The sequence below is a fragment of the Bubalus bubalis genome, chromosome 22, assembly GCF_019923935.1.
Source record: "Bubalus bubalis isolate 160015118507 breed Murrah chromosome 22, NDDB_SH_1, whole genome shotgun sequence".
Classification (NCBI taxonomy): Eukaryota; Metazoa; Chordata; class Mammalia; order Artiodactyla; family Bovidae; genus Bubalus; species Bubalus bubalis.
The window spans coordinates 35,956,472-35,970,575 of record NC_059178.1 but is presented as its reverse complement, the minus strand read 5'-3'; the positions used below and the strand labels follow the sequence as shown (position 1 = coordinate 35,970,575).

Genomic DNA, 14,104 nt, shown 5'->3' with positions numbered 1-14,104 from the left:
TTGAAGGGAATTATATGATTATATTTTTGTATCTGTGGGATGTGGTAATCAAGTGAAAACAAGGATTTTTCCTAGTTTTTCAATATCAACAAATGAGACTTAGAGTAAATAAATAAATTAGGGTTACACAGCTTGTAAGATACAGATTTGGGATCAAACCCCAGATTTACTTGCTTGATCAAAAAAAATCGAATGGGATTTTGTGGGTAACAACCATGAAATGTGTTGTAGGGGACAATGCAGGAAGTAAAGAAATGAAAAAGGGAGATGAAGAAACTTCATTTAGAGGAGGGTCTCAGAGAGTTCCAGAGCCTTTGGAAGGAACAGTTTGGGATGGGAATGTTAGTTTCCACTGTAAAAAAGGATGAGTAAAATAAAGACCAAGGAAGGAATAGAGGGAAATTGAAAATGATGAAAAATAAAAGAACAAAAGGAGTGGCTAAAGAAGAGTAAAACGAAGAGAAGGCAACAGAGGCGATTGTGTCACAAACCAGTGAGTCCATCGCAGCATCAGCACACTATCTGCAAACCCCATTCTCAGAGGTCCACAGCGATCACCTAACTGCCTAATCCAGTGGTTAGTTATTAAAGCTCTATTGCTGGCAATTATGAAAACTCTCTCTTCTCTTGGATTTCTGGTTCTCCTCCTGCTTTCCTGATCTTTTGTTTTGAGCATCTGTCCTTTGCTTACTCTTCTTACTTCTCCTAAACATGAAATACTAGTGTTCCTTACATCCTCTGCTTTTCTCATCCTTTATTCTCTCCCCTGATAACTCAGTTGGTAAAGAATCCACCTGCAATGCAGGAGACCCTGGTTCGATTCCTGGGGCAGGAAGATCCTCTGAAGAAGGGATAAGTTACCCACTTCAGTAGTCTTGGGCTTCCCTTGTGGCTCAGCTGGTAAATAATCCACCTGCAATTTGGGAGACCTGGGTTCGATCCCTGGATTATGAAGATCCCCTGAAGAAGGGAAAGGCTACCCACTCCAGTATTCTGGCCTGGAGAATTCCATAGACTGTACAGCCCATGGGGTTGCAATGAGTCCGATACGACTGAGCGACTTTCACTCACTCTCTCACTGGAAATTTGATTCTTGCCATAATTTCAATCACTGTCCAGCTACTGCTGACCCCAAGATTGGTATTTCAGTCCTTGAGCTGCCCTTAAGTATAGGTCTATCTATTCAGCTATCTTCTGGACATTTCTCCTTAGACTTCCCGTGTGTGTGTGTATATGTGTGTGCTCAGTCATGTCAGACTCTTTGTGACCCTTTGGATTGTAGCCCACCAGCCTCCTCTGTCTGTGGGATTCTCCAGGCAAGAATACTGGAGTGGGTTGCCATTTCCTCTAGGGGATCTTCCTGACCCAGGGATTGAACCTGCATATCCTGAGTCTCTTGCATTACAGGTGTATTCTTTACCACTGAGCCATCAGAGTGGGAAGCCACTCTGCTTCCACTAGATTTCCCACAGGAATATAGAATTCAATATACACCAGGAAAAACTCATTTTTTTTCACTCCTCCTTGCCAACCTTGCCAGTACTTTTCTCCTCAAGGAACCACTGTCTTCCTGTAATACCTCTGTCTGCCCATCTATCTAAGTAGGACCCCAGAGCAGCATCCTCAACCCCTTTCTTTCGTAACTATGCATACAGTCTGTTCTCAAGTCAAACTGCATTTTGACTTATAAATAACTTTCCTATCACCCTTGCTTTATGTCCTTATTGCCAAGGCCCCAGCTTTGGACTGTTTCAGGAGGCTTCAACAGGTTCCTTTGAATCCCAGCTCAGTTCACTTCTAATTATGCTCAACCGTCTTTAAAAACATTCTAAAACTCAAATGTTCCCATTTTGTACTCCCCATATGACTCCCATAAAACCTTCTATTACCTGCAACCTAAAATGTAAATCTACTTTCTTACTATGGATCTTTGTCACTGAAGCTCTGCCTACTTTCAGCTTTCTTCCTGTCTACCATGCTTTTGGGTATATACAAATAGGGAAATCAAATAAAAGCATGGATACATATTAATAGAAGTGTGTGCCACTGTGGTTTCCTTTATACATCTAAACAAAGGTTTTCAAAACTAATTACGTACTTCCTTTGTTTTCAGGTTGCAGACAAATACTCATTGATAATGAAAGTACAAGATATGGATGGCCAGTTTTTTGGATTGATGAGTACAGCAACTTGCATCATAACAGTAAAAGATTCAAATGACAATTTGCCCACTTTCAGACAGAATGCTGTAAGTAGATAATATCAAAATTGATCTCTGTTGCTGTTTTTAATTTAATTGGAATTAATAAAGTATTTATCATTCTTCAAAGTATCTATGCTTGTTTTATCAATAAAATGAAACATATGGCATATAAATCTCTTATTTATTCATATTGGTATTTATATTATCTTTCTTTTGTTAAAGGCTATGATATTAGTCTTCATTTGTATCAAAGTTCTACGTTCATGTAAAAGTAACTCTTAATAAAACAATGCTTTCATGATTCATGTTTTGAAATAATCTAGGAAAAAGCTTTAAGAACAAGTACTTTTGGAGTGAAAGACATGTTTTACTTTCTTTGTAGAAGTTTCCCTTATAAGATAAGGTTTTAATGAGTTCTCTCTGTTTCAGTATGAAGCATCAGTCGAGGAAAACACGGTCAACGTGGAAATTCTAAGAATACCTGTAGAAGATAAGGATTTGATTAACACTGCCAATTGGAGAGCCAATTTTACTATTTTAAAGGGCAATGAAAATGGACATTTCAAAATCAGTACAGACAAAGCAACTAATGAAGGTGTTTTGTCTGTTGTAAAGGTACAGTAAATAATGAGTAATCGACAATTTGGCAAGTGGTTTTTGCCATACATTCACATGAATCAGCCATGGGTGTATATGTGTTCCCCATCCTGAGCCCCCCTGCCACCTCCCTCCCCATCCCATCCCTCAGGGTCATCCCATTGCACCAGCCCTTGAGTGCCCTGTCTTATGCATCAAACCTAGATGGCGATCTATTTCACATATGATAATATACATGTTTCAATGCTATTCTCTCAAATCATCCCACCCTCGCCTTCTCCCACAGAGTCCAAAAGTCTATTCTTTACATCTGTGTCTCTTTTGCTGTCTCACATATAGGGTCATCGTTACTATCTTTCTAAATTCCATATATATATTCATTAATATACTGTATTGGTGTTTTTCTTTATGACTTACTTTGCTCTGTATATTAGGCTCCAGTTCCATCCACCTCATTAGAACTGATTCAAATGCATTCTTTTTAATAGTTGAGTAATGTTTCATTGTGTATATGTACCACAGCATTCTTATCCATTCATCTGCCGATGGACATCTAGGTTGCTTCCATGTCCTGGCTATTGTAAACAGTGCTGCGATGAACATTGGGGTACACGTGTCTCTTTTAATTCTGGTTTCCTTGGTGTGTATGCCCAGCAGTGGGATTGCTGGATCATATGGCAGTTCTATTTTCAGTGTTTTAAGGAATCTCCACACTGTTCTCCATAGTGGCTGTACTAGTTTGCATTCCCACCAACAGTGTAAGAGGGTTCCTTTTTCTCCACACCCTCTCCAGCATTTATTGTTTGTAGACTTTTGATAGCAGCCATTCTGACCAGCGTGAGATGGTACTTCATTGTGGTTTTAATTTGCATTTTTCTGATAATGAGTGATGTTGAGCATCTTTTCATGTGTTTGTTAGCCATCTGTATGTCTTCTTCTTTGGCTCATTTTTTGATTGGGTTGCTTATTTTTCTGGAATTGAGCTGCAGGAGTTGCTTGTACATTTTTGAGATTAATTCTTTGTCAGTTGCTTCATTTGCTATTTTCTCCCATTCTGAAGGCTGTCTTTTCACCTTGTTTATAGTTTCCTTCATTGTGCAAAAGCTTTTAATTATGTCCCATTTGTTTATTTTTGCTTTTATTTCCATTACTCTGGGAGGTGGGTCATAGAGGATCCTGCTGTGATTTACATCAGAGAGTGTTTTGCCTATGTTTTCCTCTAGGAGTTTTAGTTTCTGGTCTTACATTTAGATCTTCGATCCATTTTGAGTTTATTTTTGTGTATGGTGTTAGAAAGTGTTCTAGTTTCATTCTTTTACAAGTGGTTGACCAGTTTTCCCAGCACCACTTGTTAAAGAGATTGTCTTTTTTCCATTGTGTATTCTTGCCTCCTTTGTCAAAGATAAGGTGTCCATAGGTACATGGATTTATCTCTGGGCTTTCTATTTTGTTCTATTGATCTATATTTCTGTCTTTGTGCCAGTACCATACTGTCTTGTTGACTGTAATTTTGTAGTAGAGCCTGAAGTCAGGCAGTTGATTTCTCCAGTTCCATTCTTCTTTCTCAAGATTGCTTTGGCTATTTGAGGGGTTTTTTTTGTATTTCCATACAAATTGTGAAATTATTTGTTCTAGCTCTGTGAAAAATCCCATTGGTAGCTTGATAGGGATTGCATTGAATCTATAGATTGCTTTGGGTAGTATACTCATTTTCACTATATTGATTCTTCCAATCCATGAACATGGTATATTTTTCCATCTATTTGTGTCATCTCTGATTTCTTTCATCAATGTTTTATAGTTTTTTGTCAAAAGCTTTCTCTGCATATATTGAGATAATTATATGGTTTTCATCTTTCAATTTGTTAATGTGGTATATCACATTGATTTTCAAATATTGAAGAGGCAAGTTAAGTTTTAATCAATTAGTGGTTTAATCAAATAAATGGTTTCAGATTATACACTTTATAAGTTGTAAGAGAATTTAATCTATTTAGTCCAGCTGTTCTGCTTTCATGCTATCTTTCTTCTATAATTTTGTTATCAGTTATTAGGCACCTACTTATGCTTAAACATTCTCAATTATTAAGAATCTCCACATCTCCACTGGCAGCTTACTCCATGTCTAGAGATCTCTGATCCTCAGAAGGTCTTATTTATACTGTGTCTAAATTATTCTCTCTGTAACCCATGTCTTGGAGCAGGTTTTATATCTAATGCTTTACAGAACAGGTGTAATGCTTTGAAAAGGCTTTTATGTCCTTTGAGACTTACCTTGTCTAGGATAAATATTTCCAATTCCTTTAACAATAGTTAAATGATATAATTTATTAACTCATATTGTTCTCACTCTTTCTCTTTTGAATATAAGCCTGGGTATAGTTGATCTTTTTAAAAGGTGATATTGAGGATGAGATATAGTATTACCTCAAACAGCACTGAATAAACATATTCTTTGTTCTATATATTGTATTGTTGGTTCCACTATTATGTTCTAGGATCCATGTTATGAGGGCAGAAAAAGGTCTTTAGGGAAAGACCCTTGGTTTTGTGTTCTTAACCCAGAACAAGAAAGAAAATTGTCTTGTAGTTTAAAGCACTTACCGTGTGTGCTAATGTTAAATGTCATTCTAAGAATTGTATAGAAAAGAAAACTTAGTCTCATATACATTAAGAAACTTACACAAAGTGACACAGCTTGGATGTAGTAGAGACAAAATCTGAGTCTATGTTTCTTTGACTCCAACTTGTTATTGTTCATTGGCTAAGTCATGTCTGACTCTTTGTGACACCATGAACTACATGCCAGGCTTCCCTGTCCTTCACTGTCTCCTGGAGTTAACTCAAACTCATGTCCATTGAGTCAGTGATGCCATCCAACCATCTCATCCTCTGTTGCCCCCTTCTACTGCTTGGTCATATTTTTTCCCAGATGAATTATAGTTGTTTTAATAATATATTTAATACTAATATTCACTGTTATTCTTTCAATTTTGTGACTTTTTTCCCTTGGTCATTTTAACATAGAGCATCTTTAGTTCCATCTTCACATTACATTTTCTAGGGAGTTGTTAGCATCTTAGTGCAGGTAAGGGATATTATGGAATATTTTTGGACTTTTTTTTTCAATTGATGAAACAAAAAGATACCCTGTGGTTGAGGAGAATTCATAATTCTTCAATAATCATTATTTCATCTCACCAGATTTCTAATTTTGGAGAGTTTAATCCACTAAGGCAATATCTATCTTGAGCCTTAAAAATTACATAAACAAATTTTAGGGCTTATAGCAAGTGACTCTAGATCAAACAAACTGCACTTTCTCCAGGGCAGCAGCTGTTTTCTATCCATTTCTTATCATCAGCAGATGCTCTAACTCTCAGCATGACCATAGCAATACATGTAATTTGTGAGATAGTGTTCATTAGCAACAAATAAACAGATATCAATCCTTTTTCTCTCTTGGTGATACATTTTCTGGGCTTTTAATAAAAGAGTCAAAAAGAGTTTCACATGCATTTTGCAGATTCTAAGATTCAGAAATTTTTTGACTTCTTATTGGACTAGTATTAGTATGCTTCCCAGGTAGTGCTAGTGGTAAAGAACCCGCCTGCCAATCCAGGAGATGTAAAAGACAGAGAAGCCTGGTGGGCTATGGTCCATAGCGTCACAAGAGTCGGACATGACTGAAGCAACAAAGCACAGCACATTAGTATTTCAACTTGATAATACTCAGATGTGGAGAAAGGTTTAAATGAAAAATTTAGCTCTTCAGTTTTGATTTTGTTTAATATTTAGCCAGTTATTATTTAATAAGCAGAAAAAGAATCAAAGAAAAATTGTTCTAACGTAGAGAACAAACATAATTGCCAAGGGGGAGGAGAAGAGGAAAGATGGACTGGGAGTTTGAGGTTAGTAGATGCAAATTATTATATAGAATGGATAAACAAAAAGATCTTACTGTATAAAACAGGGAATAATATTCAACATTCTGAGATAAACCATTATGGAAAAGAATATAAAAAACAATGTATATGTGTAACTGAATCACTTTGCTGTATAGCAGAAATTAATACAACAATATAAATCAGCTATACTTCAATAAAAAAGAAAAATGCTTTAGTTTTTCAGTACAGTAAAATAGTGTTTTCTAGATTTAACTTGATTTGCTGTATAAAAATCAGCTGTAAGTAAAGAATTGGCTCAAAAGATTTCACAGGCTGGTGAATCAATTAAGCAGAATTATAGTGATGTGGTTAGGAATACGGACTCAAACCAGACTACATGGCTTCAAACTCTAGCGCAAATGGGTTTCTTTTGGCCATGGGAAAACCAATTAATCTCCTGTTCTCTTTTTCCTGCTTTGTAAAATGGGGATGATGATAATAATAGTACCAATTAGCACATGTATTTTTCTTGGGTGTGTGCATGCTAAGTTGCTTCAGTTGCATCTGACTCTTTGCCACCCTATGGAACATAGCCTGCCACGCTCCTCTGTCCATGCAATTCTCCATGCAAGAATACTAGAGTGGGTTGCCATGCCCTCTTCTATGGGATCTTTCCAATACAGAGATTGAACCTGTGTCTCTTACATCTCCTGCATTGGCAGGCGAGTTCTTTACTGCAAGCACCACCTCTTCTGCATTTTCACTGTGAGAGTTTCTTTGGATAAACTACAAGTGATACCAAAGTATAATTCTCGAATTGTCAAAGATAAAATTTTCATGCAAGTAGATGATGAGCAGGGGTAAAAATTTTATTCAACAAAGAAGGAATTGGCAAAAAGCCAAAGCAGATTTCTAAGAAGAAATGAGAACCTGTGTGGATTTTGATAGAAGGAAAAGCTTAAATAAAAATTGTTCAGTTGCATGCCTTACAGGACAATTCAAACATGCATTTGAAATGTGGTTTCTATCAGAGATAAAATCACTGCACCATCTCAGTTTCAAGTCAACATCTAATTTTATAAGAGCCCTTGTCAGTGGAAAATATTAATAGTAAGTTGAACATTCTCCACGAGTCAGATGACCCTTAAGTTCGTCTTCTAAACAAGACCAGAATTCTGTCCTGTTTTTGTATTATCTTCAGGTTCAGAATATTTTCCCTTTGTAAGAATGAGCTATAGAAATATTTTAGGAATTGGATTACACAATTTTCAGGCCTCTTTTGCTAAAATCATAGTGAAAAATTACCTCTCTCTTTAGTGAAGGATGAAAGTCAATATTGGCTAAATGGGAGCACAGAATTTATGCAGCACTGTTCATAGTGACAAAAGTTCACTTGTTATTTGAAATACCTAATGTATTTTACACTGATGTTGATATACTTGTCCTTTTTTTTTTTTTTTTTTTTGAAAGCCACTGAATTATGAAGAAAGCCATCAAGTGGTCCTGGAAATTGGAGTGGCCAATGAAGCTCCATTTACTAGAGATGTTGCACTCAGGATGACAACCATGAACAGAGCTGTGGTCACAGTTCATGTGAAGGATCAGGATGAAGGGCCTGAATGCAGCCCTCAAGTCCAATATATACGGATTAAAGAAAACTCCGCAGTGGGTTCAAAGATCAGTGGCTATAAGGCATATGACCCTGAAACTAAAAGTTCCAGTGGTTTAAGGTACCAAGAAATCTATAACCACATACTTACAATGTATTTGTAATGACTGAGACACTAATATATCAATACATTTTATAGTGCTAAAATCGTTTTTATTTTTTTTTAACAGGTACAAAATATTGCATGATACTAAAGAGTGGATCACCATTAATGAAGGTTCAGTCTCAGTAGAGACTTCCAAAACTTTGGACAGGGAGGTTATGACTCCCAAAAATGAGTTGTATAATATTACAGTCCTGGCAATAGATCAAGGTAAAACACGAGTTTTCATCTGGGATAGAAGAGTTAGAGAATAAACTGCAGTTATTTCTGGGCAGAATTACTCTTGTGCTATATGTGTGTGTGTGTGTGTGTGCTCAGTCTTATCCTACTCTTGAGACGCTATGGACTATAACTCGCCAGGCTCCTCTGTCCTTGGGATTTTCCAGGCAAGAATACTGGAGTGGGTTGCCATTTCCTTCTCCAGGGATCTTCCTGACCCAGGGATCGAACCCGAGTCTCTTGTGTCTCCTGCATTGGCAGGTGGGTTCTTTACTTCTGCGCCACCTGGGAAACCCATATTCTTGTGCTGAAAGTGAAGTCTTAGTCGTTCAGTCGTGTCCTACTCTTTGTGACCCCATGGACTGTAGCCTGCCAGACTCCGCCATCCATGGGATTCTCCAGGCAAGAATACTGGAGAGGGTAGCCATTCCCTTCTCCAGGGGATCTTCTCAAGCCAGGTATCAAACCCAGGTCTCTTGCATTGCAGGCAGATTCTTCACCATCAGAGCCACCAAGTAGATAGAGTTCTTAGAAATTACTTTAAAGATTGTTTCTATTTATCTTAACCATAAAACAAGGTGAAACTGCTTGGTGTCATGAAACCATACCTTCTTTATCTTTATGTCCCTAGCATGGCAACATCTTACAAGCTTATAGATCTCTGTGTCAGAGGGCAAGATGAAACTCAAGTCTAGGACTAGATGAAATGGTCTCACCAGACTCTTCTAGATCTCTTTATGTCTTTTTAAATTAAATCATTAAATAGTTCAGTGGACTATAGAGTTAAAATGATTTTTTCTTTACATTCTGTTCCTTAAGGAAACCCAGAATTTCTCAACCCTGGCTAACTATGAAAATAATTGGTGATGTTTAAAAGTAATTTCAAGGTATAGATACTATCTGAGGCCAACTGAATTAGAATCCCTGGTCTGGGAGCCTGGACATCATATATTGTTTTAAAAAAAATCTGCCTAGATGGTTAAAATATGTACCAGGATTAGAAAAGTTTTTCCATGGTCACTTTACTCTTTCTAACATCTGTACCAAAAGGAACCCAAGGAACTAGAGAGTTTGAAATTCAGACGTTTATTTTTATTTTTTGGTAAAAATTCTGGTTAAAGTTTATGGGCAGTTATATCTGATACTAGCAACAGCACAGTAGTCATTTTAGATGCTCTACAGGTTTCATTTATCCATCTACCTTCTTATTTGCCATTTTCTCTAATTATCAGTTTATTTATTAAAAAAAAACAAACCCAGGAGCTTCCCTGGTGGCTCAGTGGTTAAAAAAAAAAAAAAAAAGTCTGCCTGCCAATGCAGGGGACTGGTCTGGGAAGATCCCACATGCTGTGGGACAACTAAGTCTGTGCCCCACAGCTATTGAGCCCATGTACCCCAGAGTCTGTGCTCTGCAGCCAGAGAATCCACTGCAATGAGAAGCCCACGCACTGCAATTAGAGGGTGGCCTCGGCTTGCCACAGCTAGTGAAAGCCCACGTGCGAGCAATGAAGACCTGGCACAGCCATAAATAAATAAATAAAATTAAAAAAAATTAAAAAGCCCATGCATATTTAGAATCTAGCTGATTTTTTTTTTCCTTAAAAAACTGTGAACTATGCTCAACTTTTTTTCTTTCTTCCTAGATGGTAGATCATGTACTGGAACCCTCGCAGTTAGCATTGAAGATGTGAATGATAATCCACCAGAAATATCTCAAGATTATCTAGTTATTTGCAAAGCAAACATGGACTATGTTGACATTTCGGCTATCGATCGTGACAGTTCCATCAACGGTGCTCCATTTTACTTCAGCTTGGCAAACACTTCTCCAGAAATCAACAGACTATGGACGATCACCAGAGTTAATGGTATTTTATGAAAAATAATGATTTGTATGCTCTGAAATAACTGAGGATGGATTTACTGCTTTATTCACATGAAGCATAATGTAAAATGGGTTCTCATGAACAGATTTTAGAAAGCTAACTTTAACTTTTGCAAATATTGTGTGGGGCCTGTGTTATATATTGTATTAATACATAAAATTTAAAAAAACTCATAATTTTTATGAAGGCAATATTTGCATTTACAACAAAGACAAAAATCTTTGTTAAACTATGGGGCAACTTTGGAGAAGGCAATGGCAACCCACTCCAGTACTTTTGCCTGGAGAATCCCATGGACGGAGGAGCCTGGTAGGCTACAGTCCATGGGGTCACTAAGAGTTGGACATGACTGAGCAATTTCACTTTCATGCATTGGAGAAGGAAATGGCAACCCATTCCAGCATTCTTGCCTGGAGAATCCCAGGGACGGCAGAGCCTGGTGGGCTGCCGTCTGTGGGGTTGCACAGAGTTGGCCATGACTGAAATGACTTAGCTTAGCAGGGGCAACTTATTATTAAAACAAATTGCTTTTGCTGTGTTTTTGAAGTAACTACAGTAAGATGAAGAAAAAACAGAAGATGGGCACCTTAAATTTTAGTGAAAAAAAACTCTGGAAATGAGCTATCTGGGTATATGGGATAAACACTCTGTAATGTTCTGGAAGGAAACATGGTAGGCTATGGACAGAGGCCAGCCACTGAAGCCTGCAGCGCAACCTCATACAATGGTAGTTTCTAGAGGCTGCAATTTTCTATGTTACAGCATAGATCACTACTGTTTTGTTACTATGCTATGCTCTTTCATGTAATTCAACTGTTGCATATGCTGTTCCTTCTGCCTAGAATACCTCCTTCTCACTTCTTTGTTGTTGTTGATTAGTAGCTGAGTCATATGTGATTCTTTTGTGACCCCATGGACTGCAGTTCGCCAGGATCCTCTGTCCATGGAATTTCCCAAGCAAGAAAACTGGTGTGGGTTGCCATTTCCTTCTCCAGAGGATCCTCCTGAGAAGGAAGGATTGAATCTGCATCTGCTGCTTTGGCAGGTGGATTCTTTACCACTGAGCCATCAGGGAAGCCTGCCCACTTCTAGCTTGGTATTAATTCATAATATTTATGGAGAACCTACTATTGACCTATTTTGTCTACATATAATCTTCATGTTGTATTATTATCTGTTTACATTTCTACTCTATTACATGACTTCCTCAGAACTTTTCTAACCCATCTGTGTATTTCCAGCACCTAGTCCAGTGCTTAATAGACACTAACTCCTTAAAAAATGTTTGATAAACAAATATGCATAAAAGAAGGAAAATACCAGGACAATAAGTAAGCACTGGTGTTTAGAAGGTTTTAGTAGGAATGCCGAGAGCTTGGCAGGAGGAAGGATGGAATCTGGTGGTGAAGGGCCTTCTGTACCAGCCAGACTGACCTTTAAGAGTGTGCATGCAAGACAATGCTGTATTGGATTTATGTCTTTAAAGAAGTGACAGGGATAACAATTAGGAGGGTAATCTGAAGAGGACAGAGTTGAATGGCAAGGAAAGTCAGAGGCTGCTGTACTAATATGAATGAATGAGACATGGATATGGCTCAGCTTGTGGTCTTGAGGGACGAGAGGGATTTGAAAGGTTTTACTTACGGCACAATATAATCCTGCAAAAGTTCCAAATAACCCTCAGTGGTAATTCACATTCCTCTGGGGAGCTTTGGGTCTGAGGTACAGCCAGAAATCTTTGAAGTTCTTACTAGCTCTAACAGTGCATTTAAGAAATGCTTAAACATTACAAATCACTTCCAGGATGTACATTGCGGTATTTTGTCATTTCATTTATTACAAAACCCAAAATATTGTCGTTGCCATTGAAAGTGTGTGGAGCTTTTGGCCAGTTGATAATATGGATCATTGAAATAAGGTGACAAGATCATGGGGGAAATATCACAGTTTGTATAAATTTGTGTTGTTAGGATATAACTATATCCATGTTGATGTGAGCCTACCTAGCCTGGGGGATGTTCATTAGCTTTCTGGTATTGAGATGACTTACAGAGGGAAGGCGTTATTAACCAAGGGTCTGTTGTGTTTTGAAACATTGTCTTATACCTAAAGACAGTGGACAGGTACCAGGAGGTAAATAAATAAGAGAATATCAACATAGGACATCTGTTACGTGTAACTATTGGTGTTAATTTTTTATGAGTATCGTAAGCTGCTACTTTAGAGAAATGCTTAGAGTGTATGTCAAGAGCCAATCTAGCATCATTAGCTTGTTGATAAGGGAAGAGATAAGGGGATATTAAATGTTGCTGATATGCTACTGGGTCACTGCAATGCCAAGTTATTTCTTTAAGCCTCTCTTCGAAAAAGTTACAGTGGGTGACATTTATATGGTGATATTAATGCTTGAAAAGGTTGAAGATCGTCATCTTTTTTCATCCATTTTCACGTGCAGGTGGTTCTCCGAGAATGGTATCTTTAAAAAAATAGAGGTGGTAAAACAAATTTTAAAGAGGAATTCATGTTCATTAAAAATATAATTCCTTTATTTTCTTTCAGATACAGCTGCCCGTCTTGCATATCAGAAAAATGCCCAATTTCAAGAATATTTCATTCCTGTTGCTGTAAAAGACAGAGCAGGGCTATCTGCAACAAAAATCTTGAGAGTGAACCTCTGTGATTGTACTAACCCTGTTCAATGCCGGGCCGCTGCACGGAGGGCGGACGTGATACTTGGCAAATGGGCGATCCTTGCCATACTTCTGGGCATAGCACTACTTTTCTGTAAGTCCCTTTACTTACCCAGTGTTAACATAAAAGACAAGTATGAGTGCAAGAAAAGGTCTTTAAAAACAAATCTTGACCAACCATCCATCAGACATGAGTCCCCTTTACAAATTCTTTTTGTGTTATTTTCTGAGTTCTGATTGCCTCTTTCTGTGAGAGGTAGCAAGATCCTTTTGGAGATCAGAGACTTCATACTGGGACAGAACTGTTGAAAATTCCTTAGATCGTGCCAAACCCGTCACGGTGTAGCTTTTATTTCTTGGTCCTCGTATTACCCCTTTTAAGGCTCAAATCAAACAATCTAAAAACTTCTGCCACATGCAAGTCCACCAAAAGCCACTTGCATTTTACATCATTTCGTTTCAGTTACAGATTTGTGGGAGATGTTCAAATCACAGCAGTATTTCTTCTTAGGTGTACCCTGCCAGCTTTATTAAATTCTGTTAACTTCCTTCTCACCAGTTGTGTAGTTCCCAATGGTGCCATGTTTTTTTCTTGTCTTTTTATGTCCATCCAATCCTTCAGCCTATTTTAGCTGTTGCTCCTTTATTCTGTGATAGGACTAGTGGTTAAGAGTAAGACTCTGGAACCAGACTGTCTGGTTTTGGACTTTGGCTGTATTATTTTTAAGCCGTGTTATATGGGGCAAGTTACTTTTTACTGTGCTTCAGTTTCCTTCACTGAAAAGGGGATGACTGTAGTAGCTTATTTTCTTATTTATTTTTAAAAAAGTTTTATTTATCTATTTATTTA

At 37.7% G+C, this 14,104-nt stretch overlaps 1 protein-coding gene across 2 annotated transcripts in view; it reads left to right on the top strand.

Annotated features, from left to right (window-relative positions):
* LOC102414570 (desmocollin-3) overlaps positions 1-14,104 on the top strand; it is a 53,444-nt gene that overhangs the window by 22,169 nt on the left and 17,171 nt on the right. For both annotated transcript variants that reach the window (XM_006080220.4, XM_025273215.3), the window contains exons 8-13: positions 2,114-2,248; positions 2,633-2,818; positions 8,158-8,417; positions 8,527-8,669; positions 10,322-10,546; positions 13,124-13,348. In XM_006080220.4, the coding sequence (XP_006080282.4) occupies positions 2,114-2,248; positions 2,633-2,818; positions 8,158-8,417; positions 8,527-8,669; positions 10,322-10,546; positions 13,124-13,348 (1,174 nt within the window). The remainder of the gene's footprint in view (positions 1-2,113; positions 2,249-2,632; positions 2,819-8,157; positions 8,418-8,526; positions 8,670-10,321; positions 10,547-13,123; positions 13,349-14,104) is intronic.